Source organism: Primulina eburnea, chromosome 8 (assembly GCF_022965805.1).
Source record: "Primulina eburnea isolate SZY01 chromosome 8, ASM2296580v1, whole genome shotgun sequence".
NCBI lineage: Eukaryota > Viridiplantae > Streptophyta > Magnoliopsida > Lamiales > Gesneriaceae > Primulina > Primulina eburnea.
The window spans coordinates 44,885,591-44,913,274 of NC_133108.1; the positions used below are offsets into that span (position 1 = coordinate 44,885,591).

The 27,684-nt window shown below is 33.0% G+C and overlaps 3 protein-coding genes, 1 long non-coding RNA gene and 1 other non-coding gene across 7 annotated transcripts; all 5 read left to right on the top strand.

The window, feature by feature from the left end:
• The first annotated feature begins 954 nt into the window (after positions 1 to 954).
• LOC140838093 (uncharacterized) lies at positions 955 to 1,734 on the top strand. The gene is made up of 2 exons (XR_012119532.1): positions 955 to 1,088; positions 1,629 to 1,734. It is a non-coding gene; the product is annotated as an uncharacterized lncRNA (long non-coding RNA).
• Positions 1,735 to 13,661: 11,927 nt separating this feature from the next.
• On the top strand, positions 13,662 to 15,954 carry LOC140840261 (probable serine/threonine-protein kinase PBL25). Its single transcript, XM_073207533.1, has 5 exons — positions 13,662 to 14,147; positions 14,257 to 14,456; positions 14,543 to 14,732; positions 14,816 to 15,210; positions 15,360 to 15,954. Exons 1-5 carry the CDS (start codon positions 13,883 to 13,885, stop codon positions 15,702 to 15,704), a joined length of 1,395 nt encoding a protein of 464 aa, XP_073063634.1. The 5' UTR covers positions 13,662 to 13,882; the 3' UTR covers positions 15,705 to 15,954.
• A 3,233-nt stretch (positions 15,955 to 19,187) lies between these two features.
• On the top strand, positions 19,188 to 22,960 carry LOC140840262 (cyclin-dependent kinase inhibitor 3-like). 3 transcript variants are annotated; one of them, XM_073207535.1, is made up of 4 exons: positions 19,188 to 19,565; positions 21,699 to 21,887; positions 22,044 to 22,160; positions 22,711 to 22,960. In XM_073207535.1, the coding sequence occupies exons 1-3, from the start codon at positions 19,252 to 19,254 to the stop codon at positions 22,111 to 22,113; spliced, it is 573 nt and encodes a 190-aa protein (XP_073063636.1). In that variant the 5' UTR covers positions 19,188 to 19,251; the 3' UTR covers positions 22,114 to 22,160; positions 22,711 to 22,960. The 3 variants fall into 3 exon arrangements, with proteins under 3 accessions (XP_073063636.1, XP_073063635.1, XP_073063637.1); XM_073207534.1 differs by lacking the exon at positions 22,711 to 22,960 and having other exon boundaries at positions 22,044 to 22,379; XM_073207536.1 differs by lacking the exon at positions 22,711 to 22,960 and having other exon boundaries at positions 19,191 to 19,565; positions 21,702 to 21,887; positions 22,044 to 22,379.
• Positions 22,961 to 24,061: 1,101 nt separating this feature from the next.
• Positions 24,062 to 24,134, top strand: TRNAA-AGC (transfer RNA alanine (anticodon AGC)). The gene has a single exon. It is a non-coding gene; the product is annotated as a tRNA-Ala (tRNA).
• An 86-nt stretch (positions 24,135 to 24,220) lies between these two features.
• On the top strand, positions 24,221 to 27,479 carry LOC140840263 (formate--tetrahydrofolate ligase). The gene is made up of 5 exons (XM_073207537.1): positions 24,221 to 24,568; positions 25,182 to 25,331; positions 25,456 to 26,631; positions 26,811 to 26,957; positions 27,031 to 27,479. Exons 1-5 carry the CDS (start codon positions 24,413 to 24,415, stop codon positions 27,304 to 27,306), a joined length of 1,905 nt encoding a protein of 634 aa, XP_073063638.1. The 5' UTR covers positions 24,221 to 24,412; the 3' UTR covers positions 27,307 to 27,479.
• The last annotated feature ends 205 nt before the right edge of the window (positions 27,480 to 27,684 follow it).

Sequence of the window (27,684 nt, forward strand, 5' to 3'; positions counted from 1 at the left end):
GCACTTAAATGTCATGATATTATTGTGTGGATACCATATATTATATTTCTGGTTTGTTGAAGGGCCAAATTAAAAATAGTGAAATTTGTTTAATTATAAAATGAGGATATGGTTCCTATTTTGCAGAACGACATTGTTTTGTTTCCCATCAACCGAACTCTCTGGTTTTGGAAGAAAACTGCAAGATTGAAGATCATTTCTAATAATCGTCTACAAGTCATGGATTCAAGCTAGTGATTTCTTGTGAATTGGATAGAATTTATGGATTTTTCTGTGTCGAGATTTGAAATCCAATTGGTTTCATCAATTATCAGTAACATGCACATGAGTATGATTATTAATAGAAAACAAATCCAGGTTAGCTTTTGTATCTTCCATTGCCATGTAGAAACATTACCTAAGTATGATTGTTGATAGAAAACAACTCCAGGATAGCTTTTGTATCTTCCATTGCCATGTAGAAACATTGCCTCGGTGGCTGTATGGGTTCCTGATTTCCTAAGCTTTGTTTTGATAAACTTCTTCATGTGTGTCTCTATTAATTTTTTGTTAAGTTACCCTGCCTTTTGCACGCTGTTTGTCGAAATCTTTAATTTCTTTTGTTCTTTTGGCAGCTAATATTTTTTCGTTTTAATTTGATGTTAGAGTGAATCAGATACGGCACCTTGGGATCTGCCTTTTATCGTTTCTTGGGTCGTCACAACTATTTAATGGTTGTAAACACTCTAGTATTTCGAGAGCAAAAGTCATTGTTTTATATGATATGCGTATATTGATGCACACAATCACAGGTAATGGATAGTGCGAGGAGGATAGCTTTTGCAATGCTTGCCTAATCGATTCTCTTTTTAGAAGCAGGTTGCATATGCATTGGACAAGGATCCGCAGTTTTTTGAATTGCCCCTCTTTGTTTGATAGGAATGACGGATGTTACAATTATAGCTTGGTTGCCCAACATAGCTGATGGAATTGCAAGCACGTATTTGGAGCTTATATCTGTGGACAGTAGCTTGTCTAATGAAATGAACAACCTTGGCTTGAGCTTGTGTACCTTATCCACTAGAGCACTTCAGCGATTGCGCAATGAGGTGGAATTTATCTTTGACCTGGCCAGCCAGTCATTTTTATACAAATCTTCACATACTTGTCAGTTTTTTAAGTTCCTTGAAAGTTGAACATGCTATTCATCATAATGGTACTTTTCTGAAGAGTTGTTCCATACTTCTCTCATGAAGCAATTGAATTTTATGAAAAATGAGTTTGTGTTCACCATTATAATCAAATTCCCCACATATTATTTTGTATCAGACCATACCTTTAAAATTTTTCTTTCATTTCCTGAAGGCATGCAGATGGTTATTCTTGTTTAATGTTGTTGTTACTTGTACCATTCTGAACAAGTTGTGTGAGTTATATTGGGCATGCATTCGGAATCATGACTTTGTAGACACCCGGCCTCAAGTTGTGTAGAAACTCAATGAGATCTGTTTATTACCATGAGTTTTAACATACATGGGGACCAAAGTTGGTAAAACAGTACAATGTGGAATGTTGTACATTGAGATATGCGAGCATTGCAGTATAGGTGTTTTTGTAGATTTTAAGATGTGCGAATCTGTGGTTCACAGGTAACATTGAACCAATGGTTGCATCAAAACATGGCAGCAATTGTATCTATGTATGAAGATAGGTTCGAAATTTGCACACTTCGAAGCCTATCCATTGAGAAGTACTCCTACACAAATGAGGCCGAAAATTTCAGTTGGTGGAAACAGTTCAGTTTGAAGAGATCAGGACCTGTATCATCAGAACTGCATTTTGTTGTGATCAACCAGGTTTCTGCTAAAGTTGTTGCTAAAGTCAGTGATGCAATTTCATTCTTATAGGGAGGTCATTAGGGCTTATCTACTCTGGAATTCGACAGTCCTTGCGATGAAACTGAGGTAAAAACAATACATTGCTTTGTTTCTGAGCTGTCCATCCCGTCATTTTTGTTTCTTGTATTACTTCGCACAACTTTCTTAGGTGTTACCATATCAAATCAATAACTTGGTTGTACATTACTTTGTCCTTATTTTGTGATTTGGGTAATATTGATATTTTGAAATGATATTTGACTTTGATTATAGGGAAAAACTTGTGTGAGACGGTCTCACGGGTCGTATTTGTGATACAAATATCTTATTTGGGTCACCCATGCAAAAGTATTATTTTTTATGCTAAGAGTATTACTTTTTATTGTAAATATGGGTAGGATTGACTCGTCTCACAGATTATGATCCGTGAGACGGTTTCACATGAGACTCACTCTTCATTCTGTCACTTTAATATTGTTAATAAAAAACATAGCTTTTCGGACTTTGTAAGTAGGAACAAAATTCTTGCCATGATCCTTAAATCTCATGAATGGTTTACTGGAGCCATCAGATAACACCTTGAGGTATCATGAGATGAAATGAAAACAACTTTAAACCGAAATTTAGGGGATGAACGCAATTGAAAGGAGAATGTAGCTTAAAATTGGAAATTATGTTAATATCTCGTACTTAGAATGTAGCTTAAAATTGGAAATTAGCCTGACTGGCTAGCAGTGTTGACATCTTGGAATAATGACTAAGGATCGAGTCTCGCAAGCGGCAGTGTGGGAGTAACTCCCTTCGACGTAGGGGGGAGGCTCCTTGTGCACGGTGAGCACGGGTCTAGCCACTGCTGATTGGTCAGGTTACCATGATTTACCTCCTCTCACATACCCGTCGGGCAGGGTGTGAGGGGCGCCCGGGGTGAGCGATTTCACCTTTTTGGAATAAGCTTGAAAATTTATTTGAATGAAAAGTCGTAATTAAGATTATAAGATATCGTGCCTAAAGATTATGTTTTTTGGCACTTTTTCCAGAAGTCTATTGCACACGCATGAGATATGCAATCAATTGAAAGCGTCTTTTTCTTGGCGGTGTTATTTCTCCAAATCTTTTATTTTTATCTTATCATTACTTACTTTTACCCAATGTTTCATTAAGAAAACGCATGATGGGACGTCACTTTTTTTATTAAAAAAACAAAAAATCGAAATGAGCTGTGTTCAAATAATGTTCACAAGTAAAAATTTTGTTCCAGTCGTTTGCACAGTAGCCTTGTTTCGCAGGTGATTTGTCAATCGATGGTGGGTGACAATGGGAAAACGACATGCATTGGCTAATAATTCTTTCGAAAAGATCACAAAAATATAAAAAAAAGTACATTTCCGAAGATAATCCTAGAGCCCCACCATCTTTACACCACACATTACATGATCTTTCTCAAAGAAACTTGTTACTTTAACCTGGTTAATATTTCAGGCCCAACATTTTCTTCAAATGAGGTCTCCATTGTTGGCAATCAAAAGATTTTCATAGTCTTTATTTTGAAAAAACAAGGATTGTTAGATTTTTTTTTATCTGAATGTACGACTCGTTTATTGTTTTCTAAGAAGCCAATAATTTGGGATGAATGTAGAAATAGTCTTAAAAATAATTTTTTTTTAACCTCATCATATCGTGTGCCTAAAAGTCCTAAATGATAGAGCCGAGTTCTCCATCATAATTGATCATGAGGCTCTTACTTCTTAGCATGTCGAAATAATTATTTTAAATTGGGAGTTCTCAACTCTAATTTCCAAATATTTACTTCCTTCTTCAAATTTTTATAAGTACATGTTTTGACACAAATATATATATAGAAAAATTATTGGAAAATCAAAGTTCACAATTAAATTTTCTATTTTTACCTTATGTAATGAGTGTTTTAAAAAGAAAAAATATTCTGTGCAACGGGAGTATGTAATGAGTAGGGGTAGATTGATAAAATAATAGTTAATATAATATAAAATACAGACATTGAATCATAAATTTTGGACTTGTGAAAAAAGCGGTGTTTTAAAAAGTCCGTTTAAGATTGAAACTCGACAAAAACACCCCGCTTCGGAGAAAAACGGAAAAAATTGGTTAAAATGTAGTTTGACCGAATTAAGCATAATTAAGACGTTTAATTAAGTGTGCTCAAACACGATTAATCGCATCTATTTATTTTTTAACTTTTTATTTTGAAAATATGTCTTTTTATTTTAAAATAATAAATTAGCTTTATAATTTAGATGTTTATTTTTTAATTTTAATTATGATTAAATACGTCTGATAATGATTTGACAAATATTTAATATTTTTTTAATGTGGTTTAGTTACAAAAATAAATAAAGACTTTAATTACGAGAGAAATGATAAATACCAATAATGAGAGCAATTTGGACCTCAATTAAGACAAATCATTGGCTGGCTTGATTTGTCTCTCAAAAAGCACAATTATGTTTCCAAAAAATAGCAAACTAAACATTTTTGTCCACGCATTTTTTAATAATTATTAATTTATTACATTAATTAATATGTGGCTTATGCCCAATTTTATTTTCTAGGGGGAATGCAGGATCGGGGCCAATATTGCCAGATTTTTAATGTAAAATATATCAATACACTGTGCTCCCGGCTAATGCCCAATTTTATTTTCGTGGGAGGCACCTTTATTGCTTTTGTTAAAGCAACAATTAACCAAGACAAAACACTCTTAATGTTGATTAAATATGCGATTTTATTCATGATTTATTTTTTTAAGACTGTGATATTAAATTATCAATTCAATTTCAACTTTACTAAAGGTAAAATAACTAAAAACAAACAAAACTCGATACACAAAAACTCTTGTGAGACGGTCTCACGGATCAATTTCGTGGGTTGAATCTCTTATTTAGGTCATCAATGAAAAAGTATTACTTTTTATATTAAGAGTATTACTTTTTATTGTGAATATCGACAGGATTGACATGTCTCATATATAAAGATTTGTGAGACCATCTTATAAGAGACATAGTCAACCCAATAAATCATGTTGGGTTTGCATTATATATATACGGTTTTTATTTTTTTATCATATATATTTATCACTTTTTCTATGTTATCAAATATCAATCTTTATCTTGTATTTTTTTTTATTTTTCTTCATAATTTTAGTTTTTTTTAATCATGATTATTGATGCGATAATATACGTGTTGTATTAGAACTGTAATTATGTCATATCAATGTCACATCGAAAAAACATAAAATTATAAAGAAAAAAAAAACAACGATGACAGATGAAAAATCTATGATTGAAATTTAATAATATAGATAATCAAAATCGAAAAAAACAAACAATAAACAAACATAAATGATTCAATAAAGCAATTTCTCATGTATGTAAAAGTGAAAAGAGGATCTTGCTTTTGAGGATTTTCTTCGAACGAAGTCATAATCTTTCTCAGTGTAGGAAAGTCGAAGCTTATGAAATAAGCAAAACTTGGAGAAAGATATAGTAGCTGGTGCTTAGGTTTGCGGGTCGGGTCATTCTCGGGAATAGTATTCTCGTACAAATTTTAACATAAGTTAAATGAAATAGATTGAATATTTTGTAAGATGATTTTATATATTTTTATTTAAGAGACGAGTCAATCAAATTTATATTTATAATTAAAATAATATTTTTGGTATAAAAATAATAAATTTTTATGATAAACTTAACAAAATATATGTCTCACAAAATTAATCAATGAGTTTTTGTGTATGTCTAATTGGGACAATGAATTTTTTATGTTGTATAAAAGTTATTAAAATCTAATTATTTTTGCTTTCAACACTGCCATGAAATGAAATGTGATCAAACTCATTAATACTAAGTGATAATTGAGCATCGATCCCAAGGGAAGACTTTCAAGATTTCAACACCCTCACTATGCTTACATCTAAATAAAATATAAGCAATCATGTTGAAATTTGTGTGTAGTTAAATTAGTGTTGATTATTTTTGGTGTTACATGATTTTATGTGAAAATATAAAGATTATATTCAACTTTTAGAAAACTTAAAAATGCGATTAGAATTTTTTGATAATTAATTAAAATATTAAATAGGATAATTTTTTTTTTACTATTATTGAAATTTCAACATTCTATAAAAAAAATTTGATTTTCTAAATCAGTTTTATATGGTCTTTTGCAAATGTATTATGATACGAATATTTTTAAAAATAATATATTAAATAAACTTTTGAAATTGGGGTTCATTTTGATCGAGGATAGATGGATTGAGTATAAAACGAAAAATGGAAAAATGGACATTGAATTAATGGACCAACTGAAAAATTAACGAGGGAAAGGATTAAAGAATAAGAATTTTCCAATATTCACAAATTCTGTGTTTATAATAATGAGATTCTAATTCTAAAAGGATAATAAAGTTGCCGCGATTTGACGACAACCATTCAATGATAATAATAAAAAATTCAGAATATTTATCGAATAAAATTGTCGATAAATAATTTTCAGTCTTTGTCCCGATATTATTCTAAAAAAAAACAATATATATTAATTATGCAACCTTATGATATATACAGACTGCAGACATGTTAAAATTGACAAGAATGCAACTTATAATTTATATATCTTAAAAATAATATAATAATTATACATTCATAATAGGAGAATAAAATAAATGAATATATATTCTTTCAAGAATAAAATAATTGAATATATATTCTTTCATTATCATATCGATTGAAAATACAAAAAGGAGAAGTGACTAAATGTAATTGATATATTAAAATATTAAAGTGTGAATATAAAGTTAGTTTTGGGTATATTTTTAAACAAAATGAGACCATTTGAGATTTCTAGTCTGAAACATTGAAATTGATTGTATGATCAAACGTTTGTTACTTTATCAAAATTCTCGTTGGTGGTAATGATACAACTCAAATTTTTTAAATCATACCATGGCTCAAACACCATGTTTCGATTGCTCTACCTAGTAGAGATAATTATTTTATCCAACAATTACTTTCTCAATAATCGCACTCCTTGCAATTAACGATAATCGAATATGTGATCTTGACATTGATACTAATTGTAGAACTGAACGTTGTCACTTTACCAAAATTACACCCAACAATTGTCTTGTCCATAAAAGTCGTTAGTAGTATCTCAAGTATAGTAATATAAGTGACCAAAATTAATTGATGAACACAAAAATGACTTGTTTTCCTTTAAACAAGTACATACTCTATTAAGTCCAACAAATGATTAAATATAACTGACTTTTACAACATTATCATGTGATCGCATAGACATGGTTTTTCTTTCATTGTTAAATATGCTTATTAAATATAAAATAATTGAAATTATATAACCTTGATACTGTGAGTATGTATAGAGTAGGTTTTGCTTACCAAAATAAGACGATCTGAGAGATTAATTCCGTTATTATTTAAGAAATTAACAAATTCAATCAATTTTGCAATCTAATTAATCGTAAAAAAATAATCAAATAATATGATCACAACAACATCACCTTATTTTTTGTGAAATTTGCCTTGTCCACAAAAAGTTGAAAATCATAATAATAATTTTTTAATGATTAGCGACATGATTTCCTCAATATTGGTCCGCTTCTTTGACTTTCGGAACAATTTGTCATGAAATATATGGTGAAAAGTCACATGGGTTCGAGGATTTGGTTTTAATTTATGTTTGGTTTAATAATTGTTTATGTTAGGTAGATTAATCAAAACATAAAGTTTGACATGTTTTTCAGTTTAAGATATGACCACCGATCAGTTTTAATTTTTTTGTAAAAAAAAAAAAAAAACAAGGGCTCGGTCTAACCATTTATATAAATCTTAAAAATTTTAATTTTTATATTTGGTGATAATTTATTGTGTGTGAGGTTATCAAGAATGTCAAGTTATTTCAAACTCCACTGGAGTCCAACTCTAACTTAAATATTCTTTTATTATTATTTCAATGTAATAGAAATTTATTTATTTATTTTTTTATCTAAACCTAACTAACTAAATACCTCACGAAATTGGTGTGGTATTCAAACAAAAGACCTCTAGAATCTTGGGCCTCATCCTTGTCACTAAGATAAGGGAACTTGTTTGTTTGCAATTTGTTTAATCGGGACCCGTGAATTATCCATGTCCGAGACAAATATCTTATTTGGGACATATTTTCTTTGAGCTGTGGTGATGTGCGATTCTTATGCTAAAAGTTTACACCACATGCATATATGGTGCCAGAATTTTATTTAATTTTTTATACTATATGTTTTAAAATATTTCGTTAAATAAATGGCTGATCTTTCAGTTGATTGCTTGCTTTGTTATTTATTAGTTAGACTGAAATATTTAATTATTACTATGAATATAATTTTATCGACCAATCTTACCAAATTGTCGGGGGTAAAAAAAAGGCTGGGTCTTTTTCTTTATTTTTACTTTTATATGTCGATGAAAATACTATTAATGAATAATGATTGAAGTTGTTGTAAACGATTAGTAGATCCAGTTAGGGAGACGTTCTTGGTAATAATTACTTCCAATTTCTTATTTTATTATGTTCGACTCTATATATTCTTCTATCCGTTGAGTTCATTAAATATACAAAAATGACTATAACAAATTTTTCTTAGAGTATAAATTATATATAAGCCAGGAGAACAGAACATTGGCCTAAATAAAAAAAATATTATACGTTGAGAGCATTTGGGAAAAAAAAAATTGAACGTTATCTTAATACCTAGACTCGAATGGCAATAGAAAGTGACGTTTTTAATTTGATAAATTAGCAAAAAGCAGAGGTGTAACCCAAGTCAAATAAATGTTTTCTTTAGTCACTGGCCGAAAGAAGAAAAGCCGACCACCATTACTAATTTATTTTGTTTTAATCGATATAATACAATAGAATAATATTATAATATATATTAATTTTTTGACTACATGGATTATATAAATGACAACATAACCAAAGGAGTAGATTGTGGTATTATAGTATATTTCACGATTGATAATTACTTGCATGACATCAGTTATCCTAACATATTTTTTGATCAAGGAAAAAAAAAATAAAATTGCAAAAAAAAATATTATAGCAGGAAGAAAAAATTAAAATTGCTTTGAACTAGTGCTATTTCTTTTATACATATTATAATTACTATTTTTATTTTATATTCCATCAAATAAAAAATCGCATCCCAAAATTATTATTGTATCCACACACACACAAGCACAATTTTACGGGTACGGTCACATTAATTATTGCTCCAGTCTCCATATATATATATATATATAAACACACACACACACATATAAAGTTGTACATTTAATTGCATTATATATCGAAATTTAGTCCAAAAATCGCGTATGGAATTTCAAACCCTACTTTACATCCCACCACTTTTTCTGAAGCTTCTTCTCCCTCCTCGCTCCCTTTTCTTTTCTTCTCCATTCTGAAAAAATTCTCCTTCATTGCTTTTGAGGTGCGTGCATTCGCATCTGGTTAATGGATATTGATCTCATCTGGACTTCTGGGGGGGTGGCTTCTTATTCCGATTTGCATGGCAACAATTTTTGAAATCCCTGCGACATCCCACCGTTTTTTCATCAAGTTATTGTTCATTCTCTTCATAATTTCCGCAGTTGCATACTCTGCAGCAGATCCAGCTTCAAATCCCTCGTCGAAAATGGCCACCGATACCCTTTTCTCAGATGTTTCATCCGCTGTTTCCAAAACAACGGAGTTTCACCCGAAAAAGAAGGAGAATGCTAAGCAACCAAAAGCTAGGAAAGATGAGTTTGTAGCAGGTGACAAGCATGAAGTTCCAAGTGGGCCGAACCCTATCTCCAATTAAACAGGTAAAAATTAGAAAGATTTCTTCACATGAAACTGATAATCCTGCTGCTCATGTGGTCCTGTAATTGGAGGATCAATGGAAGAAATATTTGGAACAAGTTTTTATCATAATTTACAGATACTATTAAATTGTTTGTCATCGGTCTTTCTCAGTCGCCATCAAAGTTAATGCTTATAGCTACTTGACCTGGTCCAGAAATTTGTTGGTTTTTGTTCTCATGGGCACCACTGTATAGAATTGAAGAAGAGACACCCCATATTAATTATATATATGATATTCGTATGTAATGATATTATTATATATGAATCTTTTGTGATGTTGTTTTATGTAATGACTGAAGTCCAATTATTTGTAATATGTGCAATATTGTTTATAAACTTGTTCAATAATTAATTAATAATATATAATGTAAATAAATAAAATGGAAGGTGATAGTAGAGAAAAGGGCTGCTGGTGTGTCAGAAATTAATGAATTTAATTGTGGGGAGGAGTCAAATAGTGCCATATTCAATCTTTAGTATTTGGACGGACTCAACAATTATTGGAATCGCGTCTTTGTACTTTGCTTTTCTCTCTTAAAACAGCATCCAACTTACATTAAAGCTGATGCCAAATCTATCATCAATTTCATAATTGTTAGAAAGGAAACAAAACTATCATTGACTCATCATTTCATAATCACGGCCAATCTTTAATAATTTACTTTTGGAATATATAAACTTTATAAAATTGAGATAAATTAAGATTGGAAATTACATTTCTATAAATGCATGTGTAATCTTTAATTAGTCCTATCTTCGGATAATATATATTATTGGAGAATTACCTAAAATGATGTCTTACACAAATTTCGTATCTGAATTAAAAAAAAACCCGAAAATAAAGATCTATAGAAAAACAATCCCGATAGTTATGGACTCTCACTCATACACACTTAAAATAATAAAATAATATATAACATATTATATTTGTAATATGAACCTTAATTTATGGCGCATATATATATATATATATATATATATATATATATATATATATATATATATATATATATATATATATATATATATATATATGGGCAGAGGCAAAAGGGTGTAGCATGGTCAGAAAACGGGAAAGTGAGAAAATGGGAAGAATTAAATTGAGAAGTTAAAAGGAAGAAGACGTGACAATGTAACTTGAATCATTTCCATATCTTTGTTAACATGTGAAGGAGAATTTTCTTATCCGTAATAGATATTTGTCGTCTCTGTTGTTCATATATATATATATATATATATATATATATATATATATATATATATATATATATATATATATATATATATATATATATATATATATATCTGTGTGTGTGTGAAACATACGGTCATAATTGGAGTGTGAAGGTTTATGAATGTTATATATGTGCTAATGACCATTATTAAAAAAATGATTTTTTTCGTCTGGGGAGGGATTTGTTACAATTGGAGTTTGAATCTAAGAACTTGTTCCAAACGTGAAATCTTGATGACAATTGACAGATGAGTTCAAGTCATAGTCATTAAGAAATTGTTATAGTTTAATGACTTGATAATTATCGATATAATAATGTTAATGACAACCTCTTCTTTAGTTTGAAAAGATTGAAATTAATTAGATGCGAAAATTAAATGTATCCGTAGTATGTCAATCATTGAAATCTCCGAATTCTGGCCTGTGAAATTCAAAATAAAGTTTGTCCATTGCTATTAATTGGTGGAGCTAATCCAGCTACCTAGTTTGACTGATGAGTCAATGTTGATGAGAAAAAAAAAACTTTTTTTTCTTTCCTATTGTCCATTGCTATTAATTGACATAGCTAATAGTTTTTTTTTTTTTAATTTTTTACGTTAATTATATTATTCTTATATTATATAATATAACTTCATATATTATATAAAACAAATGATAATTTGTAGATATATTTCGATTTAGTATATATATTGGATATTTAAAAAAAACCCATATACACATTGGATTTAGAGGGGCTACGAAAGAAGCCTGATTCTAGTGGGCCGGTGTAATATTTGGACAAAACTAGGCTTACACCTGTGGGGAGACCAAGTCAATACCTCGAAGGCGTGTAACCCCACCTACATAGACATTTCTTACATATTGTCGGTGCCATATGTTTTCAAAGGAAAATGAGATTCGATAATAAGTTTGTTTCTTTGTGATTTGATCTTTTATATTATAAATTTGATTCTTAGTTATATATCTTTTATTTTTTTGATAATTTATTCTTTTTTTTTAAATTTAAAATATTGATATAACATTGTACGTACATTGATGTCATAACAAAGTTCAAATCGGCTACACGTAGAAAAAAGAGTAAAGTTACAAAAATAATAAAGATAATGAACAAGATTGAAATTTGACAAAATAAGGGACCAAAAAATCACAAAAAGAATATGTAACTAATAATGTAGTTTTTCATATGTGTATATAAGCAAGAAAGCCATGAATGGTTGGAGTGGTTCAGGTTTCAAAGTTCATAATGGAATAATCTCCAAAAATGGCTTATTTATTTTCTATAAATTTGCATGTCAAGTGTGACAAACTAGTATATGATTGAATCATTTCATCTCCGTCGCATGTAATATTGTTCGTATCATTTGTTAAATGACGTACACTTTCTCATCGTATATATGACTGCTAGTTAATGTAAAACAATCGATTCGTTACAGTAATACAAAAAAAAATCCTTAAAAAATTCTTCTTAAACAAGCAATTCCGAGGCTAACTATTGACGGATTTTTCCATCGTCAAACCCCCCGAATATTGGGTAGCGGTTGTTAAATCGGGTCGAATACTATATGAAATAGGTGGAGTAACTGAAAATATACTGAAATTTTTTGTTATGAATTTAAGTTCTTTCTCAAGCAACAATGTTTAATTAGCTGCCCTTTAATTTTTTCAGGTTAGTTTGAAATTAAATGAACTTATCAAACATTATTTTCGAATTGTGACATTTCTTGATCAATTGTTTAATTTTTTTGTTTGCAAAATAAACTTCAAACATATACACATGAAAAGTAAAAACAAAAAATTGAGAATGTTATATTCAAATTCATGGTCAAATAAACGTTATTTTTTACAAAATCCCTTATTTTATTTTCTTTTGCACTCACCGAAGAATCATAATGAAAAAGATCCCTTGAGCTTGAATTTCACAAAATGAACGCGTACCAGGGAAGCAGCAGTGCTCGAAAATCTGTTGATTTCGCCATCGTTTTTCTTCACTTAACTCTCGTATATATACCAGTTTCATGCAGCTAATGCAACTACTCTGAGGGTGGGAGATTCTTATGACTGGAGTTTCAGCATTGGAAACTGGACTGATATGTGATACTGAACTATCCAATGACATATTAGCTCATGTGCAAAAATGATTAATTAAAATTACAAAAAATTAAAAGATACACGATTGAAAATGAAATTTGTAAAATATGAAGGACCAAAAACTCAAAGAAAAATATATATAATCAAAATTGCAAATTCTTCTTATTTAATTAAATAAGAAATATCAATTAACATGTTAGAAAATAATTATAAACTTACCAATGGGAAAAAAACTATATTTTTCCATATAGTGAAACTATGACCCAATTGATCATATTGTTTTAATCAACTAATAATTCATTTGTATTTAATAAATATAATTGATATTTTAATAAGACTAGATCGGTTAGGTATCAAGATATCCAACAAAATCAATGAATGTCTTAGCTAGAAAAGTTACAAATTTTGATGGCTATACATTACACAAAAATCTCCGTGAAATGATATATATTGAATCTTCATTTAATTTGGTCAAACTAGAGATATCCATTAAACTAATCGGTCTTCCCCGCGTCATTGTATCATCATCGAGCATTCTTCATATTTTCTCTTCCACTCTTTCCATTGTCTCCGACAATTTGGGAGAACAAAACAAAAGCCATTTCCCTTCCTTCTTCATATGGCTTCTTGCCCTTGTTGATACAAACAAGATCAAGATATCATCCTTCTCTCATAATATCTTAAATTCGAGGGATTATCCGCATATTTGTGGGTTTTTATAATCAAATATAGAATTTTTTTGGGAAGACAAAGATTCATTGGAAATCCTATGGTCCGAGATAATCCCTATAAGTTAGTTGTAAGGAATCATATTCAAGTATTGATCAGGGATTGCTGTGTTCCCTGTAATTTGAAGGCCGCAACTATGAGTTGTTTTTCTTGCTTTTCGTCCCATGAGAAGAACGCATCAAAGAATTGTGGGAATAAAGGGACAAGAAGTACACTTCCTGTCTCCACCCATCATCGTCGAGAACCACCGTCTCCACAGCGGCGGCCACAGCCTCATCCTCCGTCACAGCTACTGCCTCGGCCCGGTATGCATGCCATATTGTAAACCCTGCTGCCTTCAACAGTTTTCGTCCCAAATTTATTGCTATTATTGATATTATGAAGGAATTTGAAATGCTCCGAATTTCTGTGCAGAAAATCAAAGAAAGACTACAGGAGAAGCTACAAACAATAGGCGTGCCACCGGGGAAGATAGTAACAACAAGAATATCGCGGCTCAAACTTTCACCTTTAGGGAGCTGGCCTCGGCAACAAAAAATTTCAGGCAAGAAAATTTGCTCGGTGAGGGCGGATTCGGTCGTGTTTATAAAGGACGCCTTGATAAAACTGGCCAGGTACAAATTTTTATATTGATCAGATCAATGAACTTAAAGTCTTTTTTTATTGCTTTTGAGGCGATTTTTGGGCGGTTTGAATTCAGATTGTAGCTGTTAAGCAACTAGACCGAAACGGGCTACAAGGAAACCGAGAATTTCTTGTAGAGGTTTTGATGTTAAGCCTTCTACACCATCAAAATCTCGTAAACCTAATCGGTTATTGTGCTGATGGAGAACAAAGACTCTTGGTGTATGAATACATGGCATTGGGATCTCTCGAAGGCCATCTACTCGGTATCTATAATTTTTATGTGTTTTCCAAGAGCATTGCACGTTTAATATCGCTCCATGATGTTGTTTTTGTCACATTCCTGCAGATATTACACCAAGGCACGTTACTCCATTACCTTGGCTCACAAGGATGAAAATAGCATTGCATGCTGCAAAAGGCCTAGAGTATTTGCATGATAAGGCGAACCCACCGGTGATTTACCGTGACTTGAAATCATCCAACATATTGCTCGACGAGGAATTCAATGCAAAGCTTTCAGATTTTGGGCTAGCTAAGCTTGGACCTGTGGGCGACAAGACGCATGTGTCATCGAGAGTTATGGGTACGTACGGGTATTGTGCCCCTGAGTATCAAAGAACCGGTCATCTCACCGCGAAATCGGATGTGTATAGCTTCGGAGTCGTTCTGTTAGAGTTGATCACCGGAAAACGAGCCATCGATACAAGGAGGCGAGGCGAGCGACAGAATTTAGTGAAATGGGTAAAATTTACATTTCCTTTTGATTCATAAAAAGCTTTGCGCGCTTGGCCAAAATACTTGTATAACAGTACTCAAAACGTCATGTAAATATTCGAGTAGCACAATTAGTTCGGAAAGAAACTGAATATAATTTTTCTTTTGGTGTTTAGGCTGAACCAATATTCAAAGAACCACAGAGATTCTCAGAACTGGCCGATCCTTTACTTCAAGGAGAATTTCCGAGGAAAAGCCTCAACCAAGCAATTGCTATTTCAGCTATGTGTCTCCAAGAAGACACATCGGTTCGTCCTTTTATGAGCGACGTGGTAACTGCCCTTAGCTACCTCTGGGAGGAACCTGAAACGGAGCAGTCTCTGCCCGACGCCATTCCCTCCTCTAGGATGATGACAAATTCTGATAACCATCAAAGTGAGATCATAATTAAGGAAAGGGAAAAAGAAGTTGCAGAAGCCATAGCATGGGGATCGAGATCGAGGGACAATAATACATTATAAATCGGATATCGTTCTTGGATTAAATAAGTTCTCAAAGAAAATTTAAAAGTCACCGTGTTCTTTTTTGGTCGGCGGGGTATAATAAATACTCGAGGTGCTATTTTTGCATGTGTTGCAATGGGGAAAAGGATGATCAAATAACTTGTAGGAGTAATTAAGTTTTTTGAGGAGTAAAATCGTGCAAGCATGTGTGTGACCAAGACTTGCATAACTATGTATATGTACATGGTCTTATACATTTTTTTAGCATAGTTATTATATATTGAAACAAAATTTGACATTTGCTAGACAATCCATGCAAGTATATGTCCACGTGGGTCGCATTTGTGCATCGGCGCTTGCATTCCTCTCAGCAATCTGACCAAATACATGGAAAAAATCAATCATTAAATTTTTTGAAATTGGAAAAATTATATTTAAATAAACGAATTTTAGGGATAAAGTATATTTGTTGTAATTATTATTAAATTAACATCTCATTATTTTTTATTGGAATTGCAATTTTGATTTTTTTTTTACCGAGGTTGGCACAGATTCCAAGTTTACATATTCTATACACTTGTGTGAAAAAAATATTAGTATAAAGAATTAGTGACACTGATGATGAACAAATGTAGATTTCTATTTTATCCTCCTCTAGTAATAGTTAAACGAATTGACACTGAAATGAACTCTTCTTGATTAGTTGGGCTCTGAAAGTTTTGATCGCAAAATACTCAAAATAGATAATGCTTGATTGTAGGTCTTGGATTGTCTCTAAATCTCCGCCCAACTGATATATTTATAGGCTTCTATAAAATGGTCGGTTTTTTGAATACGATCATAGTTCCAGATATAGTAACTATTGTACCACATCATCGTCTTTTCTGGAAAAATTAAGTTATGATAATGGCGATGTAATCTGATATTTTAACGAATTGAAAAGTTGTTACCATACATGATATGATATTCATTATTATCTCGTCAGCTGGGCTTTGGTTTTGTAAGATAATGTTTTGAAAATACTTCAGGGTATGTAGGTTGAATTGTCAGATTGATTCAATCTAAGTTAACTTTTGAAACTCTGTCACACTCGAGATTATCAGTTATGCTTCAATTCGGATTGGAAAAACATTTATGCATGACTCATATAAATGTTCATGTTAAATCAAATCATTTTATTAAATCATCAAAACTTAATTGATCGAACATATTTTATATATAATTATATATAAATTACTATTTTGGCATTATATAAGCTTTTGTTGAATAATTGAGTGAAAGTAACATATAATACTACATGTATTATATTATTATATACACAAGCTTCGCTTATGCGGAGAAAATAGGTGAGAATGGTTATTTGTTTAGTTTTCTTACATTATTATGTTCAATTTCGTAATGTGGTTGAGAATTAACTAAAGTATCACCAACAAAAATCAAGTGATTTTTTTTTTTTCAAATCGACTAGCTTAAGTAAATATGCGTGTAAAAGATATGGTAGTTAAACTTGGGCCAGACAAGATACTAAAAGCAAAACTAACGGGCCGGATGTAACATACTGATATTGTGTAGGGCCTTCGGAGGTGGTAGGCTGTCAAATGGGATGGGCCCACTATCAATTTATGTGAATCAGCCCATGCACCCCAAAAATGCAGTCATTCATGCAGCACAAGTAAAATGAGAATTATCAACTTACTTTTAAAATCTAATTTCAAAATATGTCGTAAAATATTGTGTCAAGTAAACTCACTTATTTTGTTTGATAATTTATATGATGCGATTATTCGCCGAACAAAATATTGGCACAAACTTTACCATAGGGAACTAATAATATGTACGAAATTAAAACGTGTTGCTTTCAATGCAGATGGCTTGACAACCAAATCCTTGGTAAGATCTCACTCCTTGGCTTCAGGTTCTGTACTGGGTCAGAGCAAATTTCCAAAAAGAACCCATTATTTTATTTTATAATAAATAAATATATTAATTAAAGTCACTTTTTTCTTATCTTGTGTATAAAGCTGATGGATGATGATCATGCAGTGGACATTTATGCATGAATTGAAAACAGGAAGCCCCAATAAATATATTGCACGGATTTTATTTATTTCTATATTTTGTGGCAAATATTTGTGAAAAGGCTATTGTCTAGTATTTAATATGCATTAATTCGGATATTCAGATATGATCACATGCATATATTATTTCAAAAGTATTACTTTTATTGTAGGCATGAATTAGATCGACCATCTCATACTGATACAAATCGACGAGATCGTTTTACGTAAAATCTACTTTTAACAAAGGTTCATTCACGCACTTGTTTCCTGCAAAGTCTTAATTTAACTGGCCATCTGGGTCATCTAAATTTATAGACTTCTCGTCATGGATTTTTTGGCCAAGGTGGGACTCCAAAAATCTATGAGTGAGTCTCATGTGAGACCGTCTCACGGATCATAATCGATGAAACGGGTCAACCCTACCCATATTCACAATAAAAAGTAATACTCTTAGCATAAAAAGTAATATTTTTTCATGGATGACCAAAATAAGAGATCCGTCTCACAAATACTACCCGTGAGACCGTCTCACACAAGTTTTTGTCAAAATGTATTTGGTCTCGAGTTGACAATATATTTTTTTAATATATAATTTACTTTTATTCTCTGTAAAAGTATAGGAAAAAAATTTATTGCAGAGAAATCGTATCTTTAGTGCTAATCAAAATATTTTTCTCTGATATTTATTCCGCCATTGAATAATTAATGCTGAAATGCATCTAGTTAATGGCAGAAACAGTGAAAACTTGATAAAGCATGTTTGGATGTTAGCAAGTTAGAGATAATATTCCCAAGGACAAGTCTGTCCACAACAAATAATAACTATATTGTTGAAATTTCTCACACATTTACACTTTCCACCACAAAATTCTGAGCAGGGAATATTTTTTCAGGGGCATTGATAAATAAATTCTGTAATTAATGTTAAATTAAAATAATATGTAGGAGAGCATCTTTATGATGGAAAATGTGAAGTTTTGGTGGTTGATAAATTCTTGATATGTTTTATTTGAGTTATATAGATTTTGTGAGACAATCTCAGATATTTTTATTTTTAATATGAATTAACTTTGCTCATATTTACCATACTAATTATATTTTCGACATAAAAAATAATAATTTTCATAAGAGAATCAGATAAGATATTCATGTCATAAAATTAATTTATGATAGTAATTTGTGACACCTTCTCACAAAAGTTATTCACTTGAGTTAATGGTGCTATCAACTAGAAATATAATTATACAACTTCAAAATTAGTAGAAAGCTTCTTATATATATATATATTAGTTATTGAATGTTTTTTAATATAATATAAAGATTTCTTAATCGTACGAAAGATTAATTAATGTAAATGGTGAGGAAACCCACGGATCCTGCACCATTATATACATATAATATATATATATATATATATATATATATATATATATATATAATATAATATAATTACGAAAGGCCTCCGTTTTCAGTTGTGCTCTCTCTCCCTCAATCTGTAGAGTGTAATGGGGAAATACATGAGGAAAGCTGAAGCCACAAGTGACGTGGCCGTCATGGATGTTTCCCAGTCCTCCTTCGGTGTACGTACACGCGCCAAAACCCTAGCCTTACGCCGCCTCCAATCTACCGGTGCAGCTCCGTCTTTGGAAACGCCGGACTCGTATTACTACCTTGAGCTGCGCTCGCGGCGCCTTGAGAAGCCGCTGCAGCAGCTGCAGACTTCACGGAGAGTACGGCGGAGCTGTCGCTGTGAAGTTGTCGGTTTGGAAATTGATGCCTCTTTGGGGGGAAATTTATTGAATACGGAAGTCAGGGAAAGGTATATTTACGCAGGTCCTTTTTAATTATTGAATCTTCCATCTTCTTTTCTGTGAAAAATCTGTTATATTTTTTCCATTTTTGCGTGTCAGAATAAACGTGCTGACGTCTTTTGTTATTTTTTTACGGGATTGGTTTCCGAAATTTTGGTGTAATTTGGTGAAAGATTCATTCTAGTTCTTACTGTTTTTTTTTATTTGAAAAATTTGAAGCCCATCCAAATTTTTTCTTAAATTTTTCGTGTGTTATGTCCCCCTTCTTGTTGCTGATGGTTATCTCCGCTGACCGTAGCTTGCTCCTTCACTTCCTTTCATTGCATTCTCTCACTTTTACATTATGCATGGAATTACAGCAAGTATTTTTCATATTTTTTTGTGGGAAAAACCAGTCTTGGGGCCTTTTGGGATTTTAGGAGGTATTTTGCCTTTGTTGGATATAACTCTTTCTGGGAATTTTTTTACATATGCAGCAAAAAATTATGGGATTTTTTTGTTTTGGTACCGTGCCGTTTGTTTTATTTATCTATTGTTAGTTTTTTAACCAAACATTATTTACTCTTTTTATCTGATTTTTCAGTTTCAGGGGTTTCGTCTTTTTGGGTACTCTGATTGCACGGAAATTTTTTTACTTCTCCGATGATAGTTTTTTTGATAGTATTAGCGAACAGTGGTAATTGTATCAAATTTAAAAAGAATCAATTTTGTGACTTGATTCCAGATATCTTTATGCTTCTACGCGGAACCAGACAATGGGTTATAATTGGGGATATGCTTTGCTGTATTTATTAGATAAACTTACATTTCTTTCCCAAAAAAAAAAAAAAAGAAAAAGGTTTAGTGCTTTTTCATTCAATATTCTAGTCTCTCGACTCTCAGGCTTGATTTTAAATTCTCCTGCTTAAATTAAGCTTCAAATGCGTTTATTTTTCCCCCAAAAAAATTAAAAGTGCCACTGTCTCCTCGATCATGCTTGTCTGCCTTGGATGTGCTAGTGCTTTCAGTTCATACTTCCATCTTTAAGCAATCATCTCTTTGTTATCTAAGAAGTGGAGTATCAATTGGAATATCCTTTTCATTCTTTTCAGTGTCTTTAATGCTACGTGGGTTAGTTATTTATGCATTGAATCAGCATATTTCAGATGTGGAAGCTTTGTAAAATTGCTTTCACAAAGGTAAGCGAAGCTGTGTGGCTGTATGGTTCTTTTAATGAAATAAACAATCTTATTTTCTGCATTATTTTCAGCCCCACTTACCTTATGCGTATAAAAAATGACTACACATAAAACTCAACGGTTGCTTTGCCCCCGCATTCTTGTAGTTTTCAATATTTATTCCACTTCCCTACTCCAGCGGGTGTTAGGCTTGAACTTTAGTCCCTTCCAACTGAGACCCAAAAAAAGAGAAGTGCTACAGTTTAAAATGTTTTGGATAAAATTTGAAAACGTTTAGGTATCTTCGCATCTGCTCGGTTACACCAGATCCATTCGAGGTCCTGCTTTTTTTCTTGTATGGTTTCACCCCACGATGATGATATATTTGAGTGTTATACTTTACTGGAAATTCTGATAATAGAATGTGACTGAGTATTAGTATTTATATTTTCTACGCCGCATATCTTTCTGTGACATTTGTTTCTTTACCTGAAACCTGACGTTAATAGAAACGTTATATCCCTGAAGAATTTGGCAGTAAAAAGCTTATGTGAAAGGAACAGAGGAGCACATGACTCGTTAAAAGAATCACATACTCTCTTTACTTTTTACCAGATTGTACCTGCATCAATGGCTTTGAAACCTCATTTGTGACTGCATGCGTTTTCTTAATGGGGTCACACCAAGATTCCAAATATTACTTGGGGAAGCTGTTCTTGTACAATTTTCAGAGCTGGGAGTATTGACCCCACACACTCCCTATATGAATTTTTTTGAATTTTATTGTCATTGATGCAAGATTTCCTCATTAAATGTTTCATTGAGTTGGCCCTCCAGCCTCAACTAAACTCTTTTCTTTCTTGGTAATCTAAGATCAATCATTTTTGGTTCAAATTTTATAAATTTTTGCTGCATGTGGAGCTTTCATGTACATTACTTAATTTGGGTATGTATCCAAAAGGCCTAAACAAATTCATTTTCCAGCAGAGACACTCGGGAAAGCACCCCTTGCAGTTCAACAATGGGTTCCAACCCAGGCCCGGTCCATGGTTCAAATGCTGCTAGTCGAAGGGGGGCCCTTAATTCCCTTTTTATAAATGTCCCCACACCGTTTGAAGTTGAGGAATTTTTCACCCATGAAGAGCAAGCACTGCAGCGCTTTTTAACAGAAAAGTATCGTACTCCATTTTCTTTAAATACTTGAAACCTTTCCTTTTCTGATTTTGTTATTTTATTTTCCATATTTTCTGAAGTCATTTCCATGTAACATCGATACTTAGGCAATGATTTATGTGAGGATATCTAGATTCACAGTCTTACCATTTTCAGGTACAATTTCGACTTTGTGAACGAGTTACCACTCCCCGGGCGCTATGAATGGGTGAAAGTGAGCCCCTGAGTAGAAATATCAATCCGGGGTTGTGCTGAGGAAAAGGGTCATGTGTGGTATATTTCTCGAATACTCTTTATCGTTTGGGAATGAAGTTTGTGCAGAGCTATCATGCAACCCTTGAATACATGCATGCATTGAAGATGTGTAGTTTAATGTAGAATAGTAGGGCTGTTATTTTGGTGACTAACTATTTAGAAGTAGTTTTGGACGTAGATTTCTCAGGTATTGTATCATTTAAAAGTCTTAATTAATAAAGTCACCACGTTGTAATTGGACGGACCAGTCACCTTGATTGATTATTCAAAAACTTCACTTATTTTTCATGTCATGTTTGCTTTCCCCGCCCCTTGTGTTTATTACATGCAAGGGTACCATTCAAGAATGTATTTAAAGTTCAAATAGCTGGCTTCTGAATTGCTTGCAAAGTTCATTCATGTTGTGAGTGAGTTCAAATAATAATCACATCCAAGATTAATCAAATTCTGGTAAAAAAAACTTTGAATTGAACTCTGTAAAATTCAAATTAAAAATCATATACAATATTTGGATCATTGCATTATTATCTAAGTTTGGATTCATTTGGCATTTTTTGTCCTGTTGCAGCATCCACCGCGTTGCAGGCTGTGCATCTGATGAGGCCGACAGAGTCATGTTTCCCGCGGACCCCTTCATCTTGACTTTGACTCTCCCTACCCACCATTTGTTTTTTTATGGAATGCAATATCATGTTTTTTAAATAAATGTTTTAATCATTATTTCCTTTCACATTGCTAAGCTATAACTTTCAAATTCTTAGCAACAGTTATTTATTATTAATTTTTTTAAAATATTATTATTATTATTATGGTGAAGATTGGTTGTGTAAATGTCCTTAATTTGTTTTAGGATTATTATATTACAGAATCTGGGTGGGTCTTTCTCAGGTAAGGAGAGATTGACTTTCTAACATTTTATTATCATTTTGTATTTTCAGAGTTATCGCTTGTAAATTTTTAAAAAAAATCTTTAAAAAAAAACACTACTCATATATACATACACATATCTTAATATACTATTTCTTGTTACAAAATCAACATTTATTTTTAATTAATTTATAATTTAATTGATTGTGCGTAGCTGCACAAGGCCAAGAATCTTGTTGCCTCTTCACATGCTACCTCGGGCTGCCTTCTTGTTCCATTTCTCTCTGATTGGGGCCCGTTTAAAAGTATTTATCTTATTTTATATTTCAATTCTTAATAGAAAGTGAGCTTTGGAGAAGTTGGGCTTATATGCTTGTTAAATCAATACACACACATGTATATATAGTAAAATTTTATGTAATTTACAAATAAATAGAAATTTTTTTGTTTTCATATTTATGGAACATAACTATTTGGTACACTTGAAATGGAACATAACAAAAACAATCGAGGGACTGACTAATCTTAAGAAGGTCAGCTATACAATCTGGATAAATGGTGGAAGAATTCATTCTCACATGGTGTCGTGGAATACGCAACCCAGGTTCACTGTTGGCGGCGGAACTCCTCGCTATTCAGAATGGGATGACACTTGTGAGGCGAGATGGCTTTCATAATTTGTGGGTGTTCTCGAACTCTTTTAATGTTTGTGTTAAAGAAAGCTCACTTTTCTTCAGAGATTCTCAAACATTAAAGGTCTATTATTATTTTCAACATTCTAATATAGTAGATTCAACAAAATTTGTCACATTAATAAGTGTGCAAACAAGGTGGCTCATGACATTGCCTAGTTTGATTTGTCTCATTCTTCACTTCTGTTGAATATTTTTACTTATTGTGGTGGGTAACTGTTACTCTTTTGACTAGTTTGATTTATTCTTTAAAAGAAAAGTTGCATTTTCGGGTACAACACCAAAAAAATGGGGTCGAAAGATATTCGTTTCATTTATACTAGATAATTTATATAAATAGATGAAGAACGTTTACAACATGGGGATGTAGCTCAGATGGTAGAGCGCTCGCTTAGCATGCGAGAGGTACGGGGATCGATACCCCGCATCTCCACAATTTTATTTTTTTTTTTATTTTTGCACACGTGCTGGAGAACCAAAGGTAAGAAAAGTCAACTCAGTTAACGTTGGGATGTGTGTGGTTGTCCTGGGCACCGATAAGATTATCTATCTCCCAAGAATCGTTCACTCACTCTGAGCTCAGATTCCAAGATTTCCCTGCACTTTTCTTGTTTTTTTTCCAAGTCGAGAAGATTTCCCAGGATTCAGAGTCTGGATCCAAATCTTGAAACAAATATACAAAAAGGAAACCGTCCAAGATTCGAGATTTGAATGGGGAAGACAGTGAGAAAATTGGAGGTGGCGTCACCAGTGCCAGCAGATATTGATATAGCCAATTCTGTCGAGCCCCTTCACATCTCCAAGATTGCCGAAGAGCTCAATCTCACCCCTCATCATTATGATCTCTATGGAAAGTACAAGGCTAAGGTATTATGTTACATATATTTGTGGTATCCCTTTTATCTCATTGTTCTTTAAGGCGCACACCCTTGTGTGCTTCTCTGTGTTTTGTTTAATTTAGTTTTTGTCTTCTCCCCATTTTCGAGGCCTGGTCATATATGGTTGAGCTTTGAGAAAAAATCATGTTTCTTGGTGAAGGTGGGTGTTGATCATCTTCTGTGTATTGGGAGACTCTGCTAATTAAGAGAAAGAAACTCATTAATTCGTTTGTTGGTCCACATTAAAGGCTTGAGTAATGAGATTTATCTAAGGACAGGACATGTAGTTGAATCTCATAACAGATCTGAAAGATAAGGGGTACAACTATGTCGTATGTTTGGAAATGATGATGGGTTCATACATGTTTTCTCGACTCCTCATAACTTTTGTACTACTACTTTCGTCTTTTCCAATATTGGATATTGTATAGGAAGTGGCATTATATCGGCTACAAATTAGCTACCAAATGGGGAAGGTGATTTGTTGGTAATAAAGGAAACGAGGTTTAGCAATGACAACAATCCAAGTTTATTCTTTGTCTTTTGGCTTTTGGCTGTTGGAGATTTGGGGATTAATCAGGGTGTTTTTTGAGTATTGGTAGGTTTTGTTATCAGTGCTTGATGAACTTCAAAGAAATGGTGATGGATATTACGTCGTGGTTGGAGGGATTACTCCAACGCCTCTTGGAGAAGGCAAGTCCACCACCACTGTTGGTCTATGCCAAGCATTGGGAGCTTTTCTTGATAAAAAGGTATTCTTTGGCTTTCTTAGATTTTGGCATACCCTGATTTGTTTTCTTTGCCATAAGCTTATGATTTGTTCCCATTTCTCAATGATACTCAAGAAATCAAATCTTGATATTCTGTTTCTCTTAGGTTGTTACATGCGTTCGTCAGCCGTCACAAGGACCAACTTTTGGTATTAAAGGGGGTGCTGCTGGTGGAGGCTATAGCCAAGTAATTCCGATGGACGAGTTTAATCTTCACTTAACTGGGGATATTCATGCAATAACTGCTGCAAATAACCTTCTTGCTGCGGCAATTGATACCAGAATCTTCCATGAATCTACGCAATCCGACAAAGCTCTTTTGAACCGCCTTTGCCCACCAAATAAAGAAGGAAAAAAGAGTTTTAGTGAAATAATGTTCAGGCGTTTGAGTAAACTTGGCATCTCTAAATCCAAGCCTGAAGAACTTACACCAGAGGAAGTAAATAAATTTGCCAGGCTTGATATTGATCCAAGTTCCGTCACATGGAGAAGAGTGATGGATGTAAATGACCGGTTCTTGAGAAAAATCACGATTGGCCAGGGCCCCGAAGAGAAGGGTATGACACGAGAAACAGGTTTCGATATTTCAGTCGCTAGTGAAATTATGGCAGTCTTAGCTCTCACAACTTCACTATCCGATATGAGAGAGAGACTTGGGAAAATGGTTATTGGAAATAGCAAAGCTGGTGATCCTGTCACAGCTGATGATCTTGGAGTTGGTGGCGCTTTGACTGTACTAATGAAAGATGCCATTAACCCTACACTTATGCAAACTCTTGAAGGCACCCCTGTTCTTGTCCATGCCGGCCCTTTTGCTAATATTGCACATGGAAACTCCTCTATAGTTGCTGATAAAATTGGCCTTAAGCTTGCTGGACCTGGTGGTTTTGTTATCACAGAAGCAGGGTTTGGTGCTGATATTGGCACGGAAAAGTTCATGAATATAAAGTGTCGATATAGTGGTTTGACGCCTCAATGTGCTGTTATTGTGGCCACGATAAGGGCACTCAAAATGCATGGTGGAGGGCCCGAGGTTGTGGCTGGGAAGCCTCTGGATCGTGCCTATGTGACAGAGAATGTGGCTCTTGTTGAAGCTGGCTGTGTTAACTTGGCTAGACATATTTCAAACACGAAATCTTATGGTGTAAATGTCGTCGTGGCTGTCAACAAGTTTTCGACTGATTCTGACATAGAACTAAATGCAGTCAAGAATGCAGCATTATCTGCTGGAGCTTTCGATGCTGTAATTTGCACTCACCATGCTCATGGAGGGAGAGGAGCGGTCAGTTGCTCGCTTTTAGCATCTTATTAAAAAAAAAATTCATTATCAATTTGTTTCACAATCCTGTTTTTACGCTGTCAAATGTTTGGTTAAGAGTGTTCATTATGATCCATCTTGAAAACAACTAATACCAACTCGGCCTTTCAACTTTCGCTTAACTACTTATTTTCCGATTTCAGGTAGATCTTGGGATTGCAGTTCAAAAAGCCTGTGAGAATGCTACTCAACCTTTGAAATTTTTGTATCCACTGGATACAAGTATTAAGAACAAAATAGAGGCAATAGCGAAGTCGTACGGTGCCAAAGGTGTAGAGTACTCAGAACAGGTAAAATTTAACTTCAAAGTAGTTATTCATAACATGTTTCCAGTGTACATAAATTTCCCCCTACTTTGAATAGGCTGAGAAACAGATTGAAATGTACAGCAAACAAGGATTTTCTAACCTGCCAATTTGCATGGCGAAGACTCAATATTCATTTTCGCACAATGCTTCAGAAAAGGGAGCTCCAAGTGGCTTTGTTCTTCCTATCAGAGACGTAAGGGCAAGTATCGGTGCTGGTTTCATCTACCCTTTAGTCGGTACTATGAGCACAATGCCCGGTTTACCAACGAGGCCATGCTTCTATGACATAGATCTTGATACCGCCACGGGAAAAGTTATTGGTCTTTCTTGAAAATTTGTGGTCCTTGCTTCTCATCATTTAATGCAAAAAAATGAGAGACTGCGAGTGAAGTGAAGTGGAATTTATATTTTACTGAATTCATTGTTTTGATATTTTTTCTACTCTTCACGGTTTCTTGAGCAGTTCATGTTCAGAATAAATGAAATTTGTTCACCTTTCTTTTATTTTGTCATGGTGCTTTAGAAAGATTTGAGTCGGGATTTCATAAAATCGTCTATTTTTTCCATAGTTTTTTTGGAGCTTTCGAAACGCGATCTATTTCCTATTGTAAGTGGTGGTGTGACTTGAAGTCATTACCTCAGTTAACCACCATTTAATATGGAAAACAGCACACGCGCAAGAAGCACAAATGTCAAAAAAGTGCAGCTA